This window comes from Phycodurus eques, chromosome 10, assembly GCF_024500275.1.
Source record: "Phycodurus eques isolate BA_2022a chromosome 10, UOR_Pequ_1.1, whole genome shotgun sequence".
Taxonomy (NCBI): Eukaryota; Metazoa; Chordata; class Actinopteri; order Syngnathiformes; family Syngnathidae; genus Phycodurus; species Phycodurus eques.
In genome coordinates, this window is record NC_084534.1 from 16,157,831 (window position 1) to 16,184,324 (window position 26,494).

Genomic DNA, 26,494 nt, shown 5'->3' on the forward strand with positions numbered 1-26,494 from the left:
CCTGAGATGATTCATATAGCACTAACATGTCCGAGATGTACTATGGAGAGACTTGCACACAAGCAGTGCCGTTTTAAAGTCTATTCTCTGCGTGACAGGAAGCCAGTGCGGAGACCTGAGCACTGGACTAATGTGCTCATAATTTTCTGGTACTGGTCAGGACCGAATATTCAATGTACCGCAGCTGTTGAACAGCTCGTATAGAAAGGCCTGTAAGTAGGCCGTTACAGTAGTCTAACCTGCTGGAGACCAACACATGAATTAGTCTCTCTAAGTCTGATTTCGACACTATACCTTTGATTCTGGCAATGTTTTTGAGATGGTAAAAAGCTGTGGATGTTATTGACTTAATGTGGCAGTTAAAGTTTAGGTCTGATTTCTAATCTGATTTTTTGGTTTTAGAGAGAGGGACTGAAGGTGACTGATGACACTTTCTCTTGGTTTCTGTGAATCAAAGACAATGATTTAATTTTTGTCTAAGTTCAGCAGGAGAAAGCTGTTTTGCATCCATGCACTGATCTGATTGAGGCAATGACAGAGTGAATCTACAGGCCTATGTTTACCTGCCTTCAGTGACACATAGATCTGAGTGTCATAGTTGTGGTAGGACACATTTCTTGCTGTATTAGTCGACCCAATGGAAGCATGTACAGATTGAACAAATGGGGCCCAGGATCAAGCCCTGGGGAACCCTACAGATCACGACCATTTTTTCAGAGAGACAGTTAGCAATATCGACAAAGTATGTGCTGTTCTTCAGATAGGACTTGAACCACTTTAGAGCAACACCAGATATTCCCACCCGGTTTTCCAACCTCTGTAATGAGATCCCATGATCCACTGTGTCAAAGGCCGTGCTCAGGTCCAGCAGAACTAAGACTGAGACTTTTCCTGCCTCTGTGTTCAGATGGATCAAAGCTGTCTCCGTGCTGTGGTGGGGTCTAAAACCAGACTCGGAAAGGGTCAAAAACATTGTTACACAGGAGAAATTCCGTGAGCTGATGGAAAACGACTTTTTCTAGGAACTTGCCTAAAAATGCCAGATTTGATATTGCTCAGTACTGTTGCATCAAGACTTCTCTTCTTTAGGAGAGGCTTAATGACAGAAGTTTTCAAGGCTTTTGGAAATGTTTCAGTCTGAAATAAGATAACTAAATAATAAACTGCTCAGCACCAACTTTAGAAATCTGATTGGTAACTCATCAAGACAGTGACAGGTGTGAAATGTGTCAGTTCTAGGTGACTGAAGTGTTGTCATTTGTGTGGTAGGGATTATTGCATTTTTAATACCTTGAACTTTGTCGTTAAAGAATATTGTAAATGTAGAAGTGAGTTCTAAGGGCAGTGAAACTGGAGGGTTTGTTAATCTGTTTACTGTGGCAAACAGGAGACAAGAGTTGTTGCTGCATCTTGTGATGATTTCAGAAAAATACCTTTCCCTTGTTCTACACAAAGTCAGGTTGAACACGCATAACCTTTCTTTGTAAATCTTATAATCAACATGGAGATTTGACATACACCATTTCCGCTTGGCTCTCCGGCACTCCTGTTTCTGTGCCCTGACTGAGTCTCCATTTCTCCACGGTGCCTTTTGTCTATTTTAACCATCCTAACTTTGACAGGAGTAGACACTTGATTTTCTTTTGTGATTCACAAAAAAATAATGTGGTTGCAAAAGTTAAAAGACAACCTATCTAATATTTAACTTCTAAATCACAATTTTGGGGTATGAAAGAAAAGATAGTCTTAAGACATGATTAGATAACACACAAAGTGAAGCGAGCACTTCCATTATTTTTACACTGCAAAGAAAATTCAAGATACAAAGGTCATTTTATCATCAAGTTAGGAGTTTAGCAAAAAAAAATTGAACAACTCTCAACTTTGACCTAATGATTAAATATTGAGTGGTTATAGTCATTCAAATGTTATCTCATGGAAAAGAACCCAGCACATTTGAGTAACATTCAAGTTGTGCTGGTCAAGCGTAAACAATAATGAACATGTGTTACATAATCAACTGATGAATCAAAATCTTAATCTTTTCCTTCCCTGACTATTTCCTTTTTCTGGTTCGTGCGAGTTTATGTGCATTTGCATCACACTACTGGCTGCCACACGACTTGACAGCTGTACTCAGAAGATCATCTAGTCATGAATACTTAATCTTGGTTTTGATATTAACTCTGCGGGCCACCATCCTGCCAGCTCATATCACTGCTGATATTTCCACTTGTACCTTTTTCCACCACAGATTTTTTGCTACCTGTGGTCACAAAGGCAAGTAAAGAGTGGGCTTTGTTGTCTGGGCATGTAGTTTAGACATGGCTGAGGAACATAGACTCAGTGGCCACAGCATTAGGTTCACCTGCACAGTTGAGTAAAATCAGTAAAAGAGTTAATAATAATGCTAGGTTTTGAGCATTTTTGTCATAGGGTATTGTTTTAGCAATAAACTGATTCATTCCGTGACCACGCTCTTAACTCAAAGCACTCGCGTCTCAAATCATCTTTGAAATGAATGAAGATGCATTAATCCGTTCCAGCCTTCCCCCCCCCCCCCCCACAAAAATTGTTTTTGCTGTGTTTTTAAACAAAGGAAAACATCCATCCATTTTCTGAGCCGCTTCTCCTCACTAGGGTCGCGGGCGTGCTGGAGCCTATCCCAGCTGTCATCGGGCAGGAGGCGGGGTACACCCTGAACTGGTTGCCAGGCAATCGCAGGGCACATACAAACAAACAACCATTCGCACTCACATTCACACCTACGGGCAATTTAGAGTCTCCAATTAATGCATGTTTTTGGGATGTGGGAGGAAACCGGAGTGCCCGGAGAAAACCCACGCAGACAAGGGGAGAACATGCAAACTCCACACAGGCAGGACCGGGGATTGAACCTGGGTCCTCAGAACTGTGAGGCTGACGCTCTAACCAGTCGTCCACCGTGCCGCCACAAAGGAAAACAGCACTTTATAATATTTACTTTATAAAACAAAGTAATACGATAATTTAATAGAATGTACAGAACTTTGTGCGTCATGATTAATTAATTGCAACTCCTTCTGGGGTGTGCGATTTGGCCACTGGATGGCAGTATTTTACAGTTATGAAGACACAAAGACAAAATACAGTATTCTGCAATAACATTAGTCATTATTCACAGAGAATAAATAAAATATGACTGTGAATATTGTTATATTGTCTGTCTACATGGGTTGATGCACCGTTTGTCTTCAAATATTCGTTGCTTGAAGGATTATAACACCGCGACTATCGCTGCTAGCCGGTAGCCCGTCTATGTCATTTTGCATCGTGTGTTAGCATTTAGCTAGCAGAAGACAAAGTTGAGTGATCGTTTTAAATACACATGTAATTCCCTTTGTTTTTCAGTTTAGTTTCACAGGAAACTTCAACTCGGAGTGGCATTAAACAGCTTGAAGTTTTCTTTTTTTGAAGAATTGTTCTCTCTCCCAAATTGCTGCTTGTCGAGTGATTTAAGCTGAGTTCACTGCCCATTCAGTGTTAGTTATTTATTTATTTTTGGTTGCAATTCCCCAAAACATAATTGGCCGAATGATGGCTAATATCTCCAAAAACTCGTAAATCAGGTCACTTTTAGAATTTCAAGTCACCACTGCATGTTTATAATTGTGGTTATGGGGTCAAGTGTTTCACATTTTGATTAGTTAACGATAGCAATGCCATAGTTGTATTGTTGTCCCATTTCAGTATCAGTTCTTATTCTCTTTCATCTTGGTGAATACAGTTTCCATTATTAAATAAGCTGCTTACCAAAACTGAAGCAGCGTGTAAAATCATAGTGGGGAATCAAAGGAGGGTGATCAAGGGGAGGCAAGAGGGTGAGAGGAGGCGGGGCCAGGATGTCAACGCTGGCTGAGCCATGTGAGCGTGTTATCCCACCCTCATCACATATCTCGCCACCCCCCTTTTGTCTCTATCAGCCCCTCAACTACTTATGGTTTCTCCCATACGCTCATTGCCTACTATCTGACCACAGATAGAGTGAGATAGAGTGTTTAGACCATTTTTGTCTCTTTTCTTTTTGGAAAATGACTAAGGGAAAAAGTTTTTCTTTTCCTCTGGAGATTACCACCGGAATAGTGCGTTTGCATGTGTCAGTCTTTGTCCAGCACTATGCTTGCATCCGATGTGACTCTTGAGTGTGCCAGTGGCAAAGGATGGTCATGAGAGGGGGTCACCAGCAACGGGGATGCGGGTGTCAACACCTGTTTAGCAAACTGCTCCGTAAATGTGGGTGCTGCTTTGTCCAAGTCAGAGGTACAGTGCGTGGATGCTTGCCTAAAAAAACTTTCTGTGTGTTGTCCTTACTGTGCTCCTACATTGTCAGATTTATTTTATCTACGTTTTAAAATTTTCACCTATTCCTACTTTACATTTGTTCCTTACCTACCAGCTTTAAAATGTGGTATTTGGAAAAAATAGATGTCTATCACTTATGGGCTTCATAGTAAATGGAAAATCTGGAGATCAGGTTAGAAAAATTTAATTTTATTTTATACATCCTGTACACAGTCGTGTGCAGTGGCACATTAGTGTGCCGTAAGAGATCATCATGTGTGCCCTGGGAAATTGTCCAATTTCATGTAATTGGTCCGAAAATTATTTGCTCCAAATAATGTATATTTGTTCCTGTATTTATGCCAGTGAAGTATAGTGACAAGCAAAACAATGCTCTTCCACTGATGATACATAGCTATGTATCTACTTTTTGTGACATATTTCTTTGGTGATGTGCCGTAATATTTTTCCAGAATATAAAATATGTGCCTTGGCTCAATAAAGGTTGGGAAACACTGGTATGTAAGAGGTGAACAAAAACTATCAAATATTCCTATACAAAAGGTTATATTTACTACAGCAAGCTTTACTGTACACCGTCGTGCTAAAAAATATTGGCAGCCCTGGGGTGCCAATATTTTTAGCTGTGACTGTATAAAAAGACATGCTTTTTTTTGTCTTGACTGACATGAAATCAGACTAAGCTTTTCCTGTATTAGGTCAATTAAGATTACCAAAATTATTTATTTCTGCTAAATGCCAGAAAAGTGAGAGAATTATATTTTTTAGAACCTAAGGGGGCCAATATTTGTATACTATACTGTATGTATAAGCATGCCTTTAATTATGAGTGCAACATCAATACTTGGTCGTCGCATTAGTATAAATTTTGTTTTGCTCTGCTGTATAACATTGGTAATTTTGTATGCACTGTGTGTGTGGTACTGGGTAAATACCAAAATGAATACTCCTGATATTGTAGCACTGGTTTGGAGCCAAAGCAACTAAACACACAGATGCACACAAAGATGTGCATGCACACAGACACACGCACACACTTTATGTGCGATCACTGCCTTGACCTTTAAATCCTGTGTTGTTCCAGTTGTTCACAGAGTGATTACAGAGCCGCTCTATGCGGATGGATGCTGAGAATTAATGTGACGTGAAAATGAAGTCTTGCTGAAGAGTTTTTATGGGAAATAAATTGGTGGGGCACCAACCACTCAGGAGACTATATACGCCAGGAAGGTTTGGTACATTCTTTTACTGTTGCAATGCTTTAAAATAAATAAATAAATATTCCAATGACACTTTACAAGAGAAAGCATAAATCAAATAGTCTTAAAATTATTTATTCAACTTCACAAGTACAATAAAATATTAGTTAGTCGCTACAGCAACAAGGATAAACTTTTACGAGGATTCTTTTATTCGGTCATGCCGTGTTTGAGAGCAACCTCATTTAAGGTATAATAACAACAAAAAATTGCCTTTTGCTTATCAAGTTTACTATTGTCGCGTTGCCACTCATTAACAGTATGCAAATAGTGGAAATGTAAATGATAAGTGTTATTGGGTTTATTTTAGTACCGTCAAAGTTAGAGCATTAATTTATGATTAATCACAAAAAATTATCACATTAATCATGTATTATCTCGGATTAATCACACAATTTGTTTTGACCACACTCCTTTACCTTAACCACGGATGGATATCTGAAATGCGGTGCAGGTTGCTATAAGTTCATTGATCAGGTCACTCCGCCTGGGGTGTTTGGCAGCAAATTTTGCTTCGAAAGTCACCCCGTTGGGACTTAAAAAAAAAAAGTAATTTGCATATAATGCAGAGCTGAATTCCATTTTCGTTGAAGCACAACAATTTTAAAATAGCACCTCAAAGCAAAATGTGGTACTATGTGTGGTATATTTGGCACCTGTGATTAATCCAGATGAATCAAAATTCAAAAGTGGGATTAATCTGATTTAATAAATTGATTTACAGCCATAGTTTATTTTTGTGTTGCATTATTGTAGTTTAATTACAATGTTTGTGTTGCACACATACTGTAGGTCTATGTGGTCTATCATATGAGATGTATTTATTTATGCTTGTTAGAAGGGCTCAAATAAAATATACCATCCATCCATCCATTTTCTGAGCCGCTTCTCCTCACTAGGGTCGCGGGCGTGTTGGAGCCTATACCAGCTGTCATCGGGCAGGAGGTGGTGGGCTACACCCTGAACTGGTTACCAGCCAATCGCAGATAAAAGATACCTTTACTGCTATCTGCTGCCCCTGTCGAAGAACGCACATTACTGCAGTCAAACAGGACTGCTTGCCATAACTATGAATGGACGGGACGGGGAGAGGCGGCAGGGACAAAGAAACATTGGGGTAATTACTACAAACAGTGCTATAAGGAGAATGTGACAAGTTACATGATAATATCACATTTAAATCACTGCTTTTTTTCACTACAGTATCATCTGCAAAACTCTGGTGGGGAACTGCCCCCGTCCGTTCATGTGCCACAGTTTGTACATGTAGTTTCCTCTGTATTATTTACAGTGGGGCGGCATGGTAGGCAACTGGTTAGCACATCAGCCTCACAGTTCTGAGGACCCAGGTTCAAATCTGGCCTCGGCTGTGTGGAGTTTGCATGTTCTCCCTGTGCCTGTGTGTGTTTTTTTTTTTTTGCGGGTATTCCGGTTTCCTCCGACATCCCAAAAACATGCACGTAGGTTAATTGAAGACTCTACATTTCCTGTAGGTATGAATGTGAGTGTGAATGGTTGTTTGTTTATATGTGCCCTGCAATTGGCTGGCAACCAGTTCAGGGTGTATCCTGCCTCTAACCTGTAGTTAGGTGTAGAAAATGGGTGAAATGGATGGATGGATTATTTACAGTGGCATGTGGGCTCCCTCTAGTGGTATGTAAAGAATCACTGAATTAGACATTCAAACTGTGCATACATATACTGTTACAGTGGCTTAATACTTAAATTTTATTCCGGTACAGTACATTTAAGTACTACTCAGTTGTATTAAATGTTTGAGTACAATGCAGTTGTATTTAATCTTTTAGAAATATTTCATGTTAATGTTCAAACTGTGCATAATGTTAGAGTGCTTTTAACTCTTTTCAAGTCCAGCACAGTGTTAAATGGGGAGTTTGCAGTGTTACAGTGAAACTGCTAGCAAGAATTGAATGTAGCTTCACTTGACGAATCCCCCCCGGACCGGACCGAAGCCACGGACGGCCCTAACTAAAATGCACGAGTGCGATTCTCAAACATGGACATTCATAATGGCAAGTGATGATGAAAGTGTGTAGTCGTGATTAAAAAGTCACAGAGAATCCACATCCAGCTTCAACAAAATAGCAGCGCTAGCGTTCTAAACAATTCGACGTTAGCCATGGCTGCTACATTGGTCGCAAGACTTATTTGTAATGGAGTGTTACTAGAACTAAATATTTAACTAAAAGATTTTGATGATGTAAATAGGTCACAGAATCTGATAGGTTTCTCTCATCAGAGCCTGATAAATTGTGAAGTGAGAGACGCATTCTCAGATTTCCATGCATGAGTAAACTTAGTACTACTACTTTACTGACATGTAATATAGTTATACATGCTGAACTCCTTGAAATTGTCCAACACAAAGAGTTAGCAGCAATACAGTGGACACAGAACTAGAAACAAAACAACGGATGTCAAATTCACAGAGACTTCTATCAGTGAATTTGAGTCCTTGCTAATGTTTTAGCCCCATTGTCTTTTTCAATCACCCTCAGCCACCTTTAATCCACCTGGCAACACGACAGGTATCAACTGACTAGAGCCCCTGACAACTCTCACAAATCAGCTTTAGTTTGCTGTGGTAAAGCATTCATAATATTACTGGTGCTGCCTATGCTGTACAGCCTGCATGCAAGGTTGAAATCCCAGTGTTGGCCCCTGCATGGTCTGATGACACCCTCGGGTCCGGATGGACATCCAGCTGTTGCTCTGTGGGAAAATGACCCCTTACATAAGCTCCTCAAACAAACACTAAGTTGCACCTCAGTAGCAATTTGGACATCGCAGTGACCGTCACACACCATTTTGGCGATGTGTCCAAAAGTTTCTTCCAAGGGTCGAATATACAGAAAAATTAAAGGGTGCAAGGGTGTTTTTTTACCTTTAATTTATATAACATGCTAAAACCCATTCATCAGTGTAGGCAAAGATATGCTGCGCAAATATATATTGTAGTATTATATCTGGTCACTGTTGGGCAGAAACCTATGTCCAAATTTGGTCAATTGAATATTTTTCCATAAATCTATGCTATTGGTCAGTCACCATGTGGGTCTGTTATATCGAGAAATCATTGACCAATCAAAAGTGCTGAAAATGGCTGCCGTGGGCTACTAAATAACGGGCGGCGGGCCGCAAATGGCCCCCGGGCTCTTATTTTGGACACACCAGATTTAGCGTCATTGTTGATGCTTCTGGGGGCAAAGCTTCCACTTCAGCACCAAAAAGGTAGACCGGTTGGCCAGAAGGTGATGGATTTTAACAGTAGTTTTATTAGCTGTATTTTTGTGCATTCGATGAGAAAATCATTGATATAGGTGAACAAAATTGTTGGTACCCTTCCGTTGAAGAAAGGAAAAACACTATAATTTGAGACTAATGCTACTGGAACTTTCCAAAATGCATATTAACAAGCCCAAAGCTTCAGGAAGGATCTCCTTTGGAACAGAAGAGGCTAAACTGGAGGATTTTGGCAAGTCACATCAGCAATGAAGGGCTCTGTACCAACTGTGAAACATGAAGGAGCCTCAGTTATATTCTGGGGCTGCTTTGCTCTATCCAGCAACAAAATCTCAAGACAATCACGGCATTCTGGAGCAAAATGTGCTTCCCAGTGTCATAAAGCTTGATCTCAGCCACGGGTCATATATCTTCCAACAGGATAAAGACCCAAAACACACACCTAAAAACACCCAAGAATGGCTAAAAACAAAACATTGGACTATTCTGAAGTTGAGTTCAATGAGCCCTGATCTAAATCCTATTGGAGATCTATGGAAGGAGCTGAAACATGCAGTCTGGCATCAGAGAAGGCAACCTGAGCTAGCTAGAGCAGTTTCTTTGGGTGTGTTGTGTGCACGCGCGTGTGTGTGTGTGTGTGTGTGCGTGTGCACGTGCGTGTGTGTGTGTGTGTGTGTGTTTTCCTTGGGAGAAAATACTCGTCGGCAGGTGCTCATTGAAAGGTTCACAAATTGTTTCGTTATATTTTTATATATAATTCATTTTTTTCAGATTCAAATCACTCAGTGACAACTGTGGCTTTTTTGTTCTTTAACAGAAAAATACCAACAATTTTGTCTATGTATACAAGAGTGTAAGAATGAAGTCAACTGACTGACTGAGATAATGAAAGGAACCAAGATCTATTTGTTCTGGTCAGGCTTATTTTTTATGAGATCCAGTTGGAGAATAACTGATACTATCAAAAAAACCCCAGTGAAAGAATTTGTTGTTATTAATCTTGAAGGTGAATTCACACGGCTTTAAAGGACCACAGTTGCTTGATGTTCAGATGAAGGTTTCGAACAAAAACTTGCAGAGCTTCACTAAAACTTCTCTAAATCAAGGTTTATTACATTACTTAAGTCGTTTTTCAAAGGTGGACAACAACTTTTTTGCTATAATATTTTCACCAGCTAATGGGATATTTGTGCAATGGGATATTGCAGGTTAATGCCTGACCATCTGGATTTTTACTTTCCTGTTATGTACCGTGTCTTTTTCAATGCCTGTATGGCAGTTTAGACAAATGCCCGGGCTATATTTTCGCTAGCTTCTTGGAGGCTTGTCATTGTGATTAAAGCTTACATGAATGTGCTGGCAGTGAGTAATGGCTTATGACAATATAGTCCTGGACAACTAAAATGAATGGATGACATGTTAATGTTAGGTTTCTTGATGGAAACTGTGTGAAGATTTTATGACACAAAATGTAAGCTAGAAAATGGAAAAGAAAATCCAGCTGGGGCATGACGGGATCACATATTGAAGTCTTGATTAATGAACATAATGAGTTGAGGTCTGACTGTCTTGAGGTTTATACTTTTACTTGAGTGTCCTTTGGATTAATGTTGCAGTCATTAGATAGTAGCAAACTTACATTAAAAAGGAGGATGCCAATAACTTTAAATTCTTAGTTTCATTGCCATTTTGCTACTTGTCCAAATACGTTTCATTTCATCTTACTGTTTTAATATCGGTCACTGGTGGGTGGGTTCGCTTCCCACTTAGTGACTGTGTGAATGTGAGTGCAAATGGTTGCCTGTGTCTATATGTGACCTGCAACTGACCGGAGTCGGCTATTCTTTGGAGTCGGCCATTCATTACCCTGAACAGGATACATGTGCAGGATTCATGATATTACAGTATTTTTTTATTTACCTAACTATAACCACTTTTATGAGTTCATTTTTTGTGTAGTCCACTCCCCCTCCCCCGCCACTTGCTTTGCAAAACATACTATAAACTAAAAATTCAAATGGATTACTTAAAGATACATTACTGGGGAACAATTTGAAAAAAACATTCTGTTGAGTTCGATTTTTATGCTGATTTAAACTTAAATTGGCATTCTGATTTCAAAATTGCAGTCAGTTTTTTTCTAGCACGTAAAGTTTACCCTCCAGATAAGCAAAATTCCACTGATTAGCTGGAGTAAAACATGACAGTTGATTACGATTGGACTCATCTCCAGCTATGTGGCAACTTGTTTGTGCAGTCACAATTGAGACAGTGCGGTGAGAGGTGTGTGCATCTCCCAACAGGTCAGTACTATCAATAGCTGCTTACAGAAAGCTAGTATTGTAGGAATGAAGAGAATTTGTGCTGACGTTTCTCTTAACCTTGTAACCATGGACATACCGTTGTAAGTTCGAGTTAGTTTTATGCAGTTTTTTTAGTTTTCAAAGCTTGTAACTGTTCCTTCTTAGTGTTTTATTTACATAGAAACATGCATTTTTCATATTATTTTAAGAAATCGGGGATCCTATAGTTAAAAAACTTGACGTGATAGAGAAAAACTGAGATCAGTTTTGTATTACGTACCCAAAAATTAGTTAAAAAGAGCTGTCAGACCTAACTCAACAAAAATTGTGTTCCCCAGTGTTATTTGAGGTTGAACTACAACTAGGTCTATTATGCATCTCAAACAGCTACTTTCCAGCATTACAGTATCAGGAACAGGAGAAGAAAAAGGAACGCTTTCTGAATATTTTTAACGTGTGATCTTTTCACCTTCTATAACAAATATGTACAGTCAAAATAACGTATAGAATTTCTGCCTGCGATTTGGAGACATTCCTCATGAGAGCAACTCTGTATAAGTAATTAGAAATTTGTACCACTGGGTGCAGCAGTTGCAGTGACTTACTGTAAGTTTCGGTTAGGGCTCAGCACAGGAAATTGAAAATTTGCGTAGAAATCTGTCTGCAGCTTGTGACCCGAGAGGACACACTCCCACAATTATGCGCTCTGCTCCCTGCAGCAGAGTCGTACTCTGTGGCGACCGTCGATGGTACAATTAACCCGGCGCTGAGCCCGGTGTCCCACCAGGCCTCAGGGAGCTCCAGCCCCGGCTCTGGAGTATCACGGCACCCCGTCAGCGCCTTGAAGCAGTGGCTCACCACTCCGGTCCGCAAGCTAAGCTCCGACGCCAGAGGGGGAGTGGGGCGGGTCGAGAAGCAAATGTGCAGGTCAGACGGGATACAGCAGCCATCGCTCCATTCCCACAGCAGAGCTCAGCCAAGGCCTTTGGACCTGCATGATAGCGACTACACAATCCTCCCCTCTGCAGATTTGGTAGGGTTTTAAATCAATTAATACTTTTATTTATTCAGATGAAACATTTGATGATAATGTTTGCATTTTCTTGCACAGGTGTGGAAAGATGGCCTGTTGAGTTGCGAAGCTTCGTCTCCTTTGCAGCCTTCCCAACAGGGAGACTTATCGGACCTCCTGCAAGAAGGAGATGCACAAAGTCTTGTAATGTCTCTATTATAACATTACATAAAATTACATATGACACAAATATACAATTTGATACTACTTTAGGATTGAACGCTTTGATGTTTGACTTGCTCAGCCAATCACATTCAGACACTGACTCAGCCGTTCAGGTTCGGATACATTCACTGTCTCACAGACCGTTGGAAATTATAAAATACGGTGGACCCCCACATACTCGCAGTTTGGCACCTGCAGATTCACTTATCCGCTGATTTTTATTTATTTATTTTCCAAATGTTTTTCACATTTTTCCAATTTTTTTTCAATGTTTTTGCCAATTTGTATTTATTTTTAAATTTTTCTTTTTTCTTTTATGGGGAAAACCAACCCCAAAAACGCTTATCAATGGTTTATTATCTTATTCAGCAATTTCTTTGGGCTTACCTTTTTTTTCAATGCAATCATAATGGGCGTCAATTATCCGCAGATTTTCCCCATTCGTGGGCCGGCCCGGTCCCTATCCCCCGCAAATAGCGGGGGTCCACTCTACAATAAAAAAAACTTCAGGAGGAGGGAATGCATTGCAATAATGTATTGTAGCAAACATGCAGTTGTGTTACATTGATTGTTAGAAGAGTTTTATAAGATCCAACTTTCTCCAAGACCATTAAGGTGTCCGTGATTTGTGATTGGATGAGTGAGTTGGGGGTGGGGCCGATGCAAGGAGTTTATTGATGTCTACTGTTTGTTATCATTTCATCGTCGAACCAGATGCTACAGTGTACTGTCTGTCTTTTTGCTGTTTGGTGAATTCGCTGACTGCTGATATGAGGATTTAACGCTGTTTGTCAGCTAACGTAAGCGGGTGGCTTTTCAGATGGGTGTGCAGTTATTATATTTGAGGATAGACTACCGATCTCATTTTTAGTCAAATATTTCCACACGCTTGAGGCACCGTTTGAGGCAACCCACCACATTTTAATTTCAGTGAGGCATGTGTTGTGTTTTAGCCACATGGATTTGAGATTAATCCACTTCAAGCTATAACTGGCATTGCGGAGTGATAAAGTCGACTAGTTGGTTCAACCCCTAACACCACCATAATCATACGAAGTAAAAAAATACCTCAAATCACCAAAGAAAAGTATTCTTTTCCCAGGACACATTTTGACGAAGTAAACATTTTTAAACAAGATTATGCAAGAAGTACCAAAAAAGATTTCCACAAAACTATGGAGAGGGGTGGCGCATAGTTTTGCTATAAGTGAGGGTATTAGGGGCATAGTAACTTACAATTTGAGTCACTATGAACCAGGAGGTTGCCTGACTTACTAACAGATGCACAAACAAACTTTTGTTAACAACCTTATAGTTCTACAGCAAAGCCTTGCTATTTGTCGTGGACAGCAAAATATTTTGTAATTGAATTGAATTATAATTGCCGATATTAATAGTTTCAACCATAAATATACCACAAACTCTGCTCCCCAAACACTTTAATATCATGGTGGTGGAGGAAGGTGTCAGGTGTGTTATGTGACAGAAGAGTCTCTGCTAGGATGAAGGGCAAAGTTTATAAGACAGTGGTGAGACCAGCCATGATGTACGGATTAGAGACAGTGGCACTGACGAGACAACAGGAAGCAGAGCTGGAGGCAGCGGAAATGAAGATGTTGAGGTTCTCTCTAGGAGTGACCAGGTTGGATAAAATTAGAAATGAGCTCTTCAGAAGGACAGCCAAGGTTAGAAGTTTTGGAGATAAAGTCAGCGAGAGCAGATTGCGATGCTTTGGACACGACCAGAGGACAGATAGTGAGGGATATTGGTAGAAAGATGATGAGGATGGAGCTGCCAGGCAAGAGAGCTAGAGGAAGACCAAAGAGAAGGTTGATGGATGTTGTGAGGGAAGACGTGAGGGCAGTTGGTGTTAGAGAGGAGGATTCAGGAGATAGGCTTACATGGAAAAGGATGACACGCTGTGGCGACCCCCTAACGGGACAAGCCGAAAAGAAGAAGCAGCACCGGAAGTGTGCATGTAACGCCTTAGCAACCCGTAAGAATACCATTTGTCAAACAATAATGATATTTGCGTCATTTGGTAGCTTGAGCTTTTTGATAGCCACTCAGCAGAGCAAATAAATACCCATGCGGCAAAAACTCTCCGTAACTTACGTTAACAACCCCAGCTAAACTTACCGGTAATTCTTCCTCGACATAGACCTTAGAGTAGTCAAGCTGTATCATTTCAACATACTACACTTCCTTGACACCAATTACTACTTTCCTATTAGCCAAGGGTTTGATGGCATCTTGTGGCCTCTTAATAAAGGGTGTTGCAGAAAGAGCACAAAAACCGTGAATTCATGAATAGCGAAAAAGCATGGGTTCACTGTATATGGTAATTATAGCATCTTATAATGCTATACTGTATACAATATCCTGTAAACCTAGACTGTTGCAAAGTACACATTTGTTGACAAATCGGAATGTTTCAGATGACTTTTACCACAAATGTTTAACCTTCCCAGCAGTCAAATCCCTTAGTTATTCAGGTTTCATGTCCTAATGATGATATATACAAGTAAATAACAAAAGCCCTCAGGCTATGAATCACAAAACATGCAAATGCAGTTCAGCGTTTGCATGTGAACGGCTTCGTATTCACACACACAATTACATTTTCACTAATTGTGCCAAATGCACATTTCACCACTGTCTGGTAACCCAAAACTTTACTGAGAGGTTTATGGGAGCCAGATCAATCCTGCAGGCTTTTCTCGACAGCATCTGGATGTAATCAAGCGGCCAGTAGAACAGAGTCAGTGTTGGGTAGGGGGGTCAAGTAATTTAAGTCAGAGTTAGAGCCTAGAGGCAAGGTGAGATGCAGGCCTATGGATGTTTGTGGAGTTTGTCTACCCTTTTGCAGCTATCCACTCAGAAAAACAGACATTTGTGAGATCAGGGGTCACTCACAATATCTATTCTAGCTCGTTCCAGTGGTGTTTGATGGGATTCTAAGTCAGGGCTTTCCACACCAAATGCATCCAAACGATCCTTTTAGGAACTTACTACAGTATGTCCATTGGGGAACAGGCAAGCTGGAACAGAAAAAGGCCTTCCCCAAACTGTTACAACTGCCAACACCCAGAAAACCACATACGAAATTGTTTGTAATGAGTTTTCAATTAAAAATAATAGTACTCGACAGTATAATTCTTCATGATAATTCAATGGGCATTGTGCTACTCATTCTGGTGTGTATGTGCCTTGGTGACCAGGGGGCAGTAGAATTCATACAGACATACTACACGCAGATTTGATGATAAAACACAGAAGACAGTCGCATCTAAACTTCAATAATGTTAGTCGTTTTTCACAGAGGATAAAGAATATATGCCTGTGAGTATTGTTGTATGCTCTGCTGTCTCCAAGATTTGCTATCAATTGTGTTCAAATATAAGTAGTTTAAAGATTCCTAATTACCGCAGCATCGATGCTAGTTTTGTTAACCCATCTCTGGCCTTTTGCACTGTGTGTTAGGATTGGTTTGGTTAAATAGCCAATGTGTATATTTCTGCTATCTGTTTAGTTTTAAAGTGAAGTGCAACTGGGAGTGGCAATAAACCGCTTGAAGTGAGCCTGTGGGTTCTTTTTTGAAGAATTGTTCACTATCTCCCAAACTGCAATTTATTGTGAAGTTCACTGCCACCATAACTGGTGCTCGTATCTCAAAATGTTCCTCGCTACTCAAGACACACAAAAAACGGCCAAGCAACTGCTTGTATCTCGAAAAACTTCTTGGTCTGGTCTCTCGTAAATCGACAGTAAGAGCGGCCAAAAGCCCTATTGTTGTTGAGATAACAGCATTTAGAAGGATAGTCTAGCTCAATTCTGCAGTTTAGATGTCAAAATGTCTTTTGGGAGAGGACGGGAAGGCGGGAGCTCAAACGTCCATCCATTTTCTGAGCCGCTTCTCCTCACTAGGGTCACAGGCGTGCTGGAGCCTATCCCAGCTATCATCGGGCAGGAGGCGGGGTACACCCTGAACTGGTTGTCACCCAATCGCAGAGCACATACAAATAAACAACCATTCGCACTCACATCCACACCTACGGACAATTTAGAGTCGTCAAGTAACCTACCACGCATGTTTTTGGGATGTGGGAGGAAACCGCAGTGCCTGGAGAAAACCCACGCAGGCACGGGGAGAATATGCAAACTCCACACAGGCAGGGCCGGGGATTGAACCCAGGTCCTCAGAACTGTGAGGCAGACGCTCTAACCAGTCGCTCACCGTGCCGCCAGCTCAAACGTCAAAGTGCAAATTTGACCTACATGGTGACTTAACAGAGGGATTATGAAGCGGTGTTCAGGGATAGAGAACAGAATGTAGTGAGACTGCAGTATGTCAAGAGGATTACAGCCAAATTCACATTAGATTAGACTGCTTTTAGGTGAGGAGGGCCGTTTGTTATATAACAGCTCTCCATGCAGTTACCCCCACCCCCCTCTACACCCCATCCTCTTTGACAAATCACCGCCATCCATCAGACCCCATGCTACTTTTCTACTTCTGTTACAGCTACAAATCTCGCCTAACAGCTGTTAGAGCCATCAGAAAGTGCTTAATACTCTCAGGCTTCTTGGGATTTGGTCATGACTTTCCAAAAAAGGATCAGCAAAAGTGCAGCTCTGATGATGGTTTAGGACACGTTTGCAGAATCTCCTAATACTTACACACGTTTAGTTAGCATTTTATCACTGATGGAAGACATTGTCACACTCTTAAAAAAACAACCAAAAGAAGGTCATCGAGAGAGGTATAGGACAGAAGAGACAGAATGAGATACTATATTGTTTCCTTTCATATGTGCATGATAGTACACTACTCACAGCAGGTTGCAACAGAGATACAGAGAGATTGGAAAAGTCACAGAAAGCATAGACTGTGGAGAGCCTTGAAAATGTTCATGGATCAAACAACTGCTGTGAATTTTGCTGTTCAGCTCCTTGTTAGAGAACAGCAAGTTTTGCAAAAAGTATTGACATACACAACTCACTTTTTGTGAGTTGTGTATGTTACCATAATGCTGACCAAAATATGTACATTTTCATTTTAGAGCCACACATCCAGTGTCAACACTCTCCAAGGTGAGGACAACAGCTGCAATGTGACCGAGGATGCTGGTAGCCAGTGGTCTATTGCAGTGGACAGCGAGGAAGAGAGGAGCATTGCCTTTGAGAAGAGCTTGTAAGAGTCTCCACACACTTCAATGGGCATTTGGGAAAAAATCCGTTTTTCTGCAAGCTATGTGGAAGCAGTATGGTACATTTATTTGACCATACAAAGAGGCGGCACGGTGGACGACTGGTTAGAGCGTCAGCCTCACAGTTCTGAGGACCTGGGTTCAAGCCCCGGCCCCGCCTGTGTGGAGTTTGCATGTTCTCCCCGTGCCTGCGTGGGTTTTCTCCGGGCACTCCGGTTTCCTCCCACATCCCAAAAACAAGCATTAATTGGAGACTCTAAATTGCCCGTAGGCATGACTGTGAGTGCGAATGGCTGTTTGTTCCTATGTGCCCTGCGATTGGCTGGCAACCAGTTCAGGGTGTACCCTGCCTCCTGCCCGATGACAGCTGGGATAGGCTCCAGCACGCCTGCGACCCTAGTGAGGAGAAGCGGCTCAGAAAATGGATGGATGGATGGACCATACAAAGACTGAAGAGAAAAAAACATCACATATTTAATTTTTCCTGCAAGGGAGGTGCCACATTCAGGGTCATCAGAACCAAATGGTAGTCCTGGAGCCTGCGGGCCAACGAGCATTTGATCTGGCCCACAATGCAATTCTCCAGTAAAAACAAATAAAATCCTCAGAGCAACTGCAAAAAAATAAATAAATTGTCAAAACCCTGAACTACTGTAAACCTTTGCTTTTGAAGCAACAATATGGAATCATTTTAGCTTCAACACTATTTAGATGAGAATACAGCCTTCCTTGTTCCCATGGTGATTCTGTCATTTGCTTGAGTGATCTTTATAATTAGTAGTACTTTTTTTGGTCCAGCCAAGACACGTCTCATATTGTGTTAGCAGGAGCCTCACTGCTCAAACAAACTTTGAAGCATGCTAAAAAGAGCAATGTTTATTTCAAGACAACATGTTTTGTGTTAGCTTTTATTTAGCTTCTTATGACATTGTTTGATGATTGCATTTTTATTGCTTGATTTGGCTTTTAACACAGTGGATTAAAAGTACATTATTTCACAACTATATTTGTAGCCTTAGAGCAAAACAACCCAGTAACAATTACAATTATTAGGTGCTGATGATTTTGACCGTGAGGCTTAATGCTTAGCTAAACTAACCTTCTTCTGCATGTGGCTTATATACAGTAATGGATTTAAGTGGTTGTGTTTTATCTTTTCAAACTTCACAAATGATTGTCAATATGTTTATAAACGCGTGCACATTTGTTAAATTCAATTGAACCAAAATGTCTTTTTCTCTTAGATATGTGCTGACAGAGCTGATAGAGACTGAGAGGTTGTATGTGGAAGATCTTGGGCTCATTGTGCAGGTATACTGTATCTTACTTCCAAATAGGGGTTGAACTGATTAGTCGACGAGTCTACTTTACTATCAGCATTGATGTTTAAAACTTGAAGTCGACTAATTGCTAAAGACGTTTTTGGCATCTCGTCTTCCAATCGGCCAATGTACAAACAACTTTAGCTCATTTGCAGACTGTAACGCTCTGTGAAGCAGCGCAATAGCCGTCCAACATGGCGACGCAGTCTTCATATAGCCATTCTGCATGGGTCCAGCAGTACGAAAATAAGGTGGTTGTGGAAGAACAACCCGCTTAGCTTCACATAACTAGCTTCAGCTCTTGTGATTGCTGCTAGTCTTAAAATATTCATGGGAAAAGGAATGGAACAAGGGCACTGGCGCGAATTGAAGCTCCATCTTTGTCACCCAAATATTATGCCCGGTAATGGACGGTCAACAGCTGTGGGCCAACGAGAACTTTATTCATATCACATTCGCAACATGCACCAAATTCATTACACTTGTCTATTTGTAAAGTGTCTTAACACTTGCCGCATACGGCTCTACTATGCTACAAGCGTGTGGAAATCTTTCAACAAAAAATTAGGCCGGTAGCACGGTCACTTGCAACATATGAAACTCTATCTTCAAAGTAGAATAAAAGCACAAGTTAAATAGAAACAGTGAAACAGAGAAATGCTTAATTTTCTTGGGAGCCTGTCTACAATGTCCTGTCTTAGAACATGCTATGCTATGGAAACCAAAATGAGAGCAGCCGGCTCGTTGAAGAGAAATGTGCAGGGCTCCCACTAATTACAACAAATACATTCCATGTAATGGTGAGTTGTATACAGTATTTAATTATTTGTTTTTATTTGTTTCTCTGCTGGTCTGTCAAAATCTGATTTCACATGAAACTGGTCTGTGGGTTTAGAAATGACTAAATAAATAAAGGATGGCGACCGCTGTACTATGCTGAAAAAAATATCAATGATGTCATTGATTAATTGACTTAGACTCGACTTTGATCACATTAGTCAACTGCAAAAAATGTTTAGTCGTTTAACCCCTACTTCCAAACAACTAGGACTTGGAAATTTGTGTCCCCTCATAAGATGACTGTGTGCGTATTTATGTTTATGCGTGTAGGGCTACATGGCGACCATGACCAATCAGGGTGTTCCAGAAGACCTTAAAGGGAAAGACAGGATTGTGTTTGGAAACGTCCATCAGATATATGACTGGCATAAGAGGTGTCCTATTTCAACATTCCCTTACATCTCCACCAGTTTTTACCTATATTTTGGGTTTGTGTCACGTTGTTGCCTTGTCTGACCTTTGCCTGTGTCGTGTTCCTCAGTTATTTCCTGGGCGAGCTGGAAAAATGTATAGCTGATCCGGACACGTTGGCCCAGCTCTTCATCAAGCATGTGAGGCTGTGCTTTCTCAACCTTTTCTGTTTTGAGTTTGTCTGATTGTTGGAGGTGTCTCACAACCTTGGGGTCATCCATCCAACACTTGTCTTTATGATGCAGTACAGTTCCGTACCACTGCAAACTATAACCACAATAATAACAAACACATTGCACAATTTCTTTTTTTTTAAGGAAGATACTAGTGTATACAGATAAATTGTGCTTTTGATGCATCTGCGTGAGTTAACCCTGAGTTTTATCTATCTCTGTCTATTCCAGGAACGTCGTCTTCACATGTATGTGGTTTATTGTCAGAACAAGCCCAAATCAGAGCACGTTGTCTCTGAGTACATTGAGACCTTCTTTGAGGTGAGAACTTAAATTAATCACGAGTGAGTCACACAACATAGCACGCCGTTGCATAGTCACCACTTTCGTGTGTCACCTGACAGGATCTCAGGCAGCAGTTGGGTCACAGGCTGCAGCTCAATGACCTGCTGATCAAACCTGTCCAACGGATCATGAAGTATCAGCTTCTGCTGAAGGTCTGCTTCCCCCACCCCAACTCACTGTACCTTCATGTTTTATGTCTCTCATATGCATACAAAGGTAAAACGATCCTAAAACAATCCTGTTTGCCATCTTCAGGACTTCCTAAAGTATTACAGCAAAGCAGGACGGGATGTAGCGCAACTCCAGGTATTATTGTAATCATTGAGTCATCTTTTTGTCTGTATGTATCTGTGCAACAATTGCTAAGGTTCATCTATTTTATTTTTTCCTCCCAGAGGGCAGTGGAGGTGACATGTTTTGTGCCTAAACGATGCAACGACATGATGAACGTGGGCAGGCTGCAAGGCTTTGAGGTAAGATAAACCTGCATCCTCCCATAGAGGCGCTGGATGTGCACATTATGGCAAAGGTTGTGATGGATGTACTTGTTTCAGGGGAAAATCACGGCTCAGGGGAAGCTCCTCCAGCAGGACACCTTCTCTGTGAGCGAGCAGGAAGGTTGCTTCCTGTCCAGACCTAAGGAGAGGAGGGTCTTCCTGTTTGAGCAGCTGGTCATCTTCAGCGAGCCAATCGATAAGAAAAAGGGGTTTTCTTTACCAGGCTATAATTTTAAAAACAGCATAAAGGTAAGTATTGGATAGGTATTATTATATCCACTCAGTTTTTATACATAAGCATGCTACACACCAGGAAAATTATGTCTCTTGTTGTCTGATGTGCTTTTCTAAATTCCACTTTTGCTACAATATTACAAATAGCAGACTACACAAATCATTCGTTATTCATTATAAAACATTTACAACTGATGCTGGTCGACTTCGATTTGTTCGAATTTTGCAATTATTTTCCTATATTAAATAATGTAACTAGGAATCCATACACTTGCCATCATAAAACCTTTAAATATGTTACGCAATATGTATAGGGAACATTTTAAATAACTGAATATTGTTAATTGTCATACAAGTGTAACAACAAGTTAACCACTGCTGATATTTAAAAAATCCAATCCAAAACATTTAGTTTTAACTTTAATGACGAAGGGGAAATTTTAAAGTAATTTGCATTGGAGACGTACTTTACCCACTCTTTTTACTCAGCGTTAAAAAAAAAACCAAGGTTAACCACGACAAAATATAAAAACAAGAAAACACTGTGCCTAAATTGTGATAACGAATGATGCCCCATATGATAACGTTGGAGTCTAAGAGCTTTGAATGTGAGTCTGCTCATGTCACATATAGTATGTTATGTGTATTTTCTTTTTCTTATGTTAGTTTTATTTATTTTATGTCGTTAAAAAAAAAAAAAAACACACACACACACAAAAGCCAAATTTTGTCGATACATGTATCAAGCATCTGTAGGGAATTTTCCCATACAGCTCCTTGTTAGAGAACATGCATTTCAAAGTTTAGAAGAGGTCACGTCAACTTGCCCTATTAAGGTTATAGTGCATTTTAGGTTCGCCCTCAAATTCCACCTGAAGGCCCAATATCGTTAACTTTTTGTGAGTAGTGTATATGCAAACTGGCCCGGCGCTGCACTCCCTGCCTTTTTTGCAGTGTTCTTTTCATATACATTAACGGATTTGTGTCAACACGAGGGCCGTGTGCTGCAGGTCAGCTGCTTAGGCGTGGAGCAGAATTCCAGGGAGGGCCCGAGCTCTCTCGTCCTGACGTCTCGTGGGACAAACGGCAATGTGACTCGATTTATGATGCATGCGTCTACTCCGGAAATACAACAAGCTTGGCTCAGTGACGTGGTGCAGATTTTAGAGACTCAAAGGAACTTCCTCAATGGTACCAGCGCTTTGTTTTTTTGACGATTAAACTATCAAAAGAGCACCGTTTAATATGATTTCCGGTCCTCATTTCAGCCCTTCAGTCTCCTATTGAGTACCAACGAAGGGAGAGCAAATCAAACAGCCTGGGCAGGAACATGAAGTCTCCAAGTGGCCTGCAGCCTTACTCGTCAGCATCTATGGACCGCTACCAGCAGCTCGGCCTGCTGTCTTACAACACCTCCCTTCCATCGCTGCATCCGCCCCACCACAGCCCAGCTGCAAAAGCAGTAAGGGGGTTCAGAATTGATCGCTTTTGTCTCTAATCAGAAACATAGACTATAATATTCTATCTATCTTTCTTAACTGTCAGGTTTCTAATCCGTGTGCCATGACGCATCAAGTGGCCCACCTTCAGATCTCGTCACAGCCGCAGCTCACTCTGAGTCCAAAAGCGACAGGAAGCCACGGGACGACCATTTCTCTGCCACCCTGCAGCCAGCACAGCATGCAGGTACACTGCCCCCACTATGTTGTGTTTTTTTTGTCGTGAACTGAACTTTGACCTATTTGCATAGAAAATTAACTTTCCCTCCACTGGTGAGGTTCTGATAGCCGGCACATACCCCAAAATGTCTGCTGCATGTGCCACATACACAGATCCGTACGTTAATTGATAAATGTAATGCAGGGGTGTGGTGATAAAGTGCTGCATTCATGAGTGAAAATACAGTAGAACTTCGTCTTAATGGGGAATCTCATGTCACGACACCCTAGCTCTGCCCCGTGTCATCATGGTCACGAAAACGCATTGAGCAGTGGCTCATTTGCGTGAAACAGCACTAATTTCAGCAAAAATAGGGGGCGTAAAGTGTGATGAAATATCTTTCCTTATCTTTCCTCCTCATTTTTTATGAAAGCAACAGACACCTCAGAACAGTTTTAAATTATGAAAATAATGCATTACAGTATGTGTCTCCTTCAAACTATAAGGATGTTGAAATATTGTAATTCTTGGGTTGAATATGGATTAATTGTAAATCTATCCAAATATTTTGCGATATGCTACATTGCTCATGTTGATCATTGGCATGTATTGTGAAAAGGTGACATCCAGTAAATAGACTGTTGGAGATGTTGTCTGTCTGGCTTCAGTCAGGCTGCTGATATTGTTTTTGTGATCATTGCACCACACAGGAAATTACACTCTGCTTGCCTTGGTCAAATATCCTCTCGTTGACTCCAAACCTTGTCATACAGTCCTTCTTTTTGTGGCAAGCCGCCTGCCTTATCAATTTATCACATTCACTCTGACTTTCAAAGTGACTTGAATACTTATACTATATGTGCAGGAATCCCTTGAGCCACTGGCATTTTCCCGTTCTTGGATCATTGCTTACACTTTCATTTGTGAGTAAAAATGATCCACAGAAATTTAGGTTTGTATTTTATTTCTTCTGCCAGTTGTGAATGCTGCCCCAAATATACAGTGGCTGTAAAAACTTAAAGACTAGACACTCCTGTTAAAATACCAGTTTTTTGTGCAATTAAAAAAATCGACCAAGATAAATCATTTAAATTAAAAAAAAAAACACCATTAATGTAATCTATAATCTGTGCTGTACAAATAAATTGAAAAAACAAATGGTTTCAATCTTTTCAAGAGAGAGAGTAAAAATAGACAATTGAGAAGAAAAAAAAACCTAAACATCTGAAATTTATTTGGGGTTAATCAGAGGCACGTTAAATGGTGGCAGGTGTGTGTTGACTTCCATTTAACCTGAGTTTGAATATGATTGGTTAATTCAGAACACAACCGCATCCCCATTTATAAGAGGTGTGCACACTTATGCAACCACATCTCCGTTTATTTTGACTCCCGCATTGGTAAATGTTTTTTCAAAAGTTCAGTTGAGTTCTACGGGTTACAGGTCACATTAATGATGGGAACATTTTTCTAAATGAATGACAACATGTTTGCCTCATTTTTTTAATATCACGAAAACTGACAGGGGTGTGTAGACTTTTTATATCCACTGCAATGACTGCAGCCCACAGGAGGAGACAAAAGCCCTCTTTACACAGCCTGTTAAAGGCAACATTTTTTGATGTCTCTATTCCACCTGTTTAACACGTGAGACTCACTTTTGTGTTGAAAGCAGTGGCTGAAATCTCACGTTGTCACCCACTTGACCTTGAGACTTCTGGAATATACAGTACTGTATATAGAAATATTTTCCCAGGCGCATGTTCCTCCAAATTGTACCACTTCTGGGGCATTTGACTAGGGAGATTCGACTCAATTCGTGTTGTGTATTTTCCCCTTGTTTTGTTCTGTGTTCAATTCAAAATGTTCTCTTTCTTTTAGGTTGTGTCTGCCGCTTTCCAGGCGACCACTCTTCATGACAGTGAAACTTGAGCGCATCAGCCAAAAACACTAGAGTGCTGGCATCTTATGAGTACTTCTGGATGGAGAGCATGTTGAGAGCGCAATGGAAAGCTCACAGAGTCTTTGTTATCACGCCATGTAGTACTACTACCTTTTGAATGGCATTCAAAGACAAATCGGTTTCCTATATACATGGCTGCATACATGGGGTGTTTAGATGAGAACTGGTATTTGAACCATGGCAGATTTCCATGGAAATTTCCTCTTTTGTTATTTTTGGAATGCATAATTTCTTACAAGGGACCAATTCTACTTTATTCCTCCAATGAATTGACACCTCAAGTCCCCTTCCTCAAATGAATAAACTGTTTATTTGTACCTTGCAATTTAGCATAATAGCTGTGTTTACACTTTGCTGGGCTGTTTCAGTGCAGCTATTGTTAGGTTGCTATCTGAACCAAACACATTTGTGCTTGTGTCACCGAGCAGAACGACGAGAGAGGGAATGGAGAAAGGCGCGCTCATCACCCACGACTCTGCTGTATCGTGGCTAGCTCAGAGTTATAAATGCAATTCTGTGTTGCTTTCTTTATGCTGTAAGTAAAAAAATTCATCATTAAAAGGAAAAATTTCTCCAAATAATCCAGCATTTACTCCCTGCAAAGTGGAAAACAGCTACTCAAATATCTGTCCTGGCTGCAATAAGTCGACATTAATAATTAAAAAAAACGGATGCACACTACAATCGGTTGTATTTGGTGTTTATGTGAAGAGACTCACCTCTCCAGTATATGCATTCACTTTCAGCAGCCCCTCTCTCAACAGTATGTCTGGCCATTAAATGGTGAGTAGTTTTATTTAGTTTAACTACAATAATTAACCTACTAAAAAGGGTGACCACCTCCCCAATTAAATGTTATTTCTGCCATTTGTCATCAAAGGGTGAGTCATTTTAGGCTATCAGTGTGTAACTTTTATTTATAATTCTGTAGTTCCTAGCCCTCCATATTGAAGGTGTCACTGTAATTTAATGACAAGATCTTTACTCCAAGTATATATTGCCCTCTAGTGGGGAGAAATATGTATTACAAAATGTTAAAATGTTAAAATAAAATAAAAATTTCTTTAAATTACACTTCGGATAGACATTTAGCAAAAATGTTGACCAAACGTTTTACTCTTCTCAAATGTTTTAATACTGATTTTATTTCTGAACGCATTGTTATACATCAGCAATTGGAAACAAAAATATTCATAATGACCTCGTTTGTGTGGTACAAAGGATTATTAATTAATAGTAAAAAAAAGTAGCAATGTTGCAAGATTGAAGTCGTCGGGTTTTGAGAATTACAAAAACACAGTCACATGTAACAATTGAAAATATTTCCAATCATTCTGGTGAAAAAAGATCATGTAATATCATGTAATATTGCATTTTTTAAATTATATATATATATATATATATATTCAAATTTTATTTTAAATTTTAAGAGAAAA

General features: G+C 40.3%; 1 protein-coding gene across 3 annotated transcripts; it reads left to right on the plus strand.

Moving 5' to 3' along the window:
* The first annotated feature begins 3,958 nt into the window (after nucleotides 1-3,958).
* arhgef25b (Rho guanine nucleotide exchange factor (GEF) 25b) lies at nucleotides 3,959-26,387 on the plus strand. 3 transcript variants are annotated; one of them, XM_061688770.1, is made up of 16 exons: nucleotides 3,959-4,299; nucleotides 11,887-12,200; nucleotides 12,279-12,383; nucleotides 17,468-17,598; nucleotides 18,859-18,925; nucleotides 20,047-20,150; nucleotides 20,258-20,327; nucleotides 20,592-20,681; nucleotides 20,765-20,857; nucleotides 20,961-21,011; nucleotides 21,101-21,178; nucleotides 21,260-21,451; nucleotides 22,447-22,627; nucleotides 22,705-22,898; nucleotides 22,982-23,122; nucleotides 24,977-26,387. In XM_061688770.1, the coding sequence occupies exons 1-16, from the start codon at nucleotides 4,200-4,202 to the stop codon at nucleotides 25,025-25,027; spliced, it is 1,962 nt and encodes a 653-aa protein (XP_061544754.1). In that variant the 5' UTR covers nucleotides 3,959-4,199; the 3' UTR covers nucleotides 25,028-26,387. The 3 variants fall into 3 exon arrangements, with proteins under 3 accessions (XP_061544754.1, XP_061544755.1, XP_061544757.1); XM_061688773.1 differs by lacking the exons at nucleotides 11,887-12,200; nucleotides 12,279-12,383 and adding an exon at nucleotides 6,500-6,717 and having other exon boundaries at nucleotides 4,257-4,299; XM_061688771.1 differs by lacking the exons at nucleotides 17,468-17,598; nucleotides 18,859-18,925.
* The last annotated feature ends 107 nt before the right edge of the window (nucleotides 26,388-26,494 follow it).

Excerpts from the sequence above, each read along its gene's own strand:
- arhgef25b (XM_061688770.1), top strand. The coding sequence starts at position 4,200 with ATGGTCATGAGAGGGGGTCACCAGCAACGGGGATGCGGGTGTCAACAC. Across the intron at positions 20,328-20,591 it reads CCCAGCTCTTCATCAAGCAT|GAACGTCGTCTTCACATGTA; the intron begins GTGAGGCTGTGC and ends TGTCTATTCCAG. Across the intron at positions 20,682-20,764 it reads ACATTGAGACCTTCTTTGAG|GATCTCAGGCAGCAGTTGGG; the intron begins GTGAGAACTTAA and ends GTCACCTGACAG.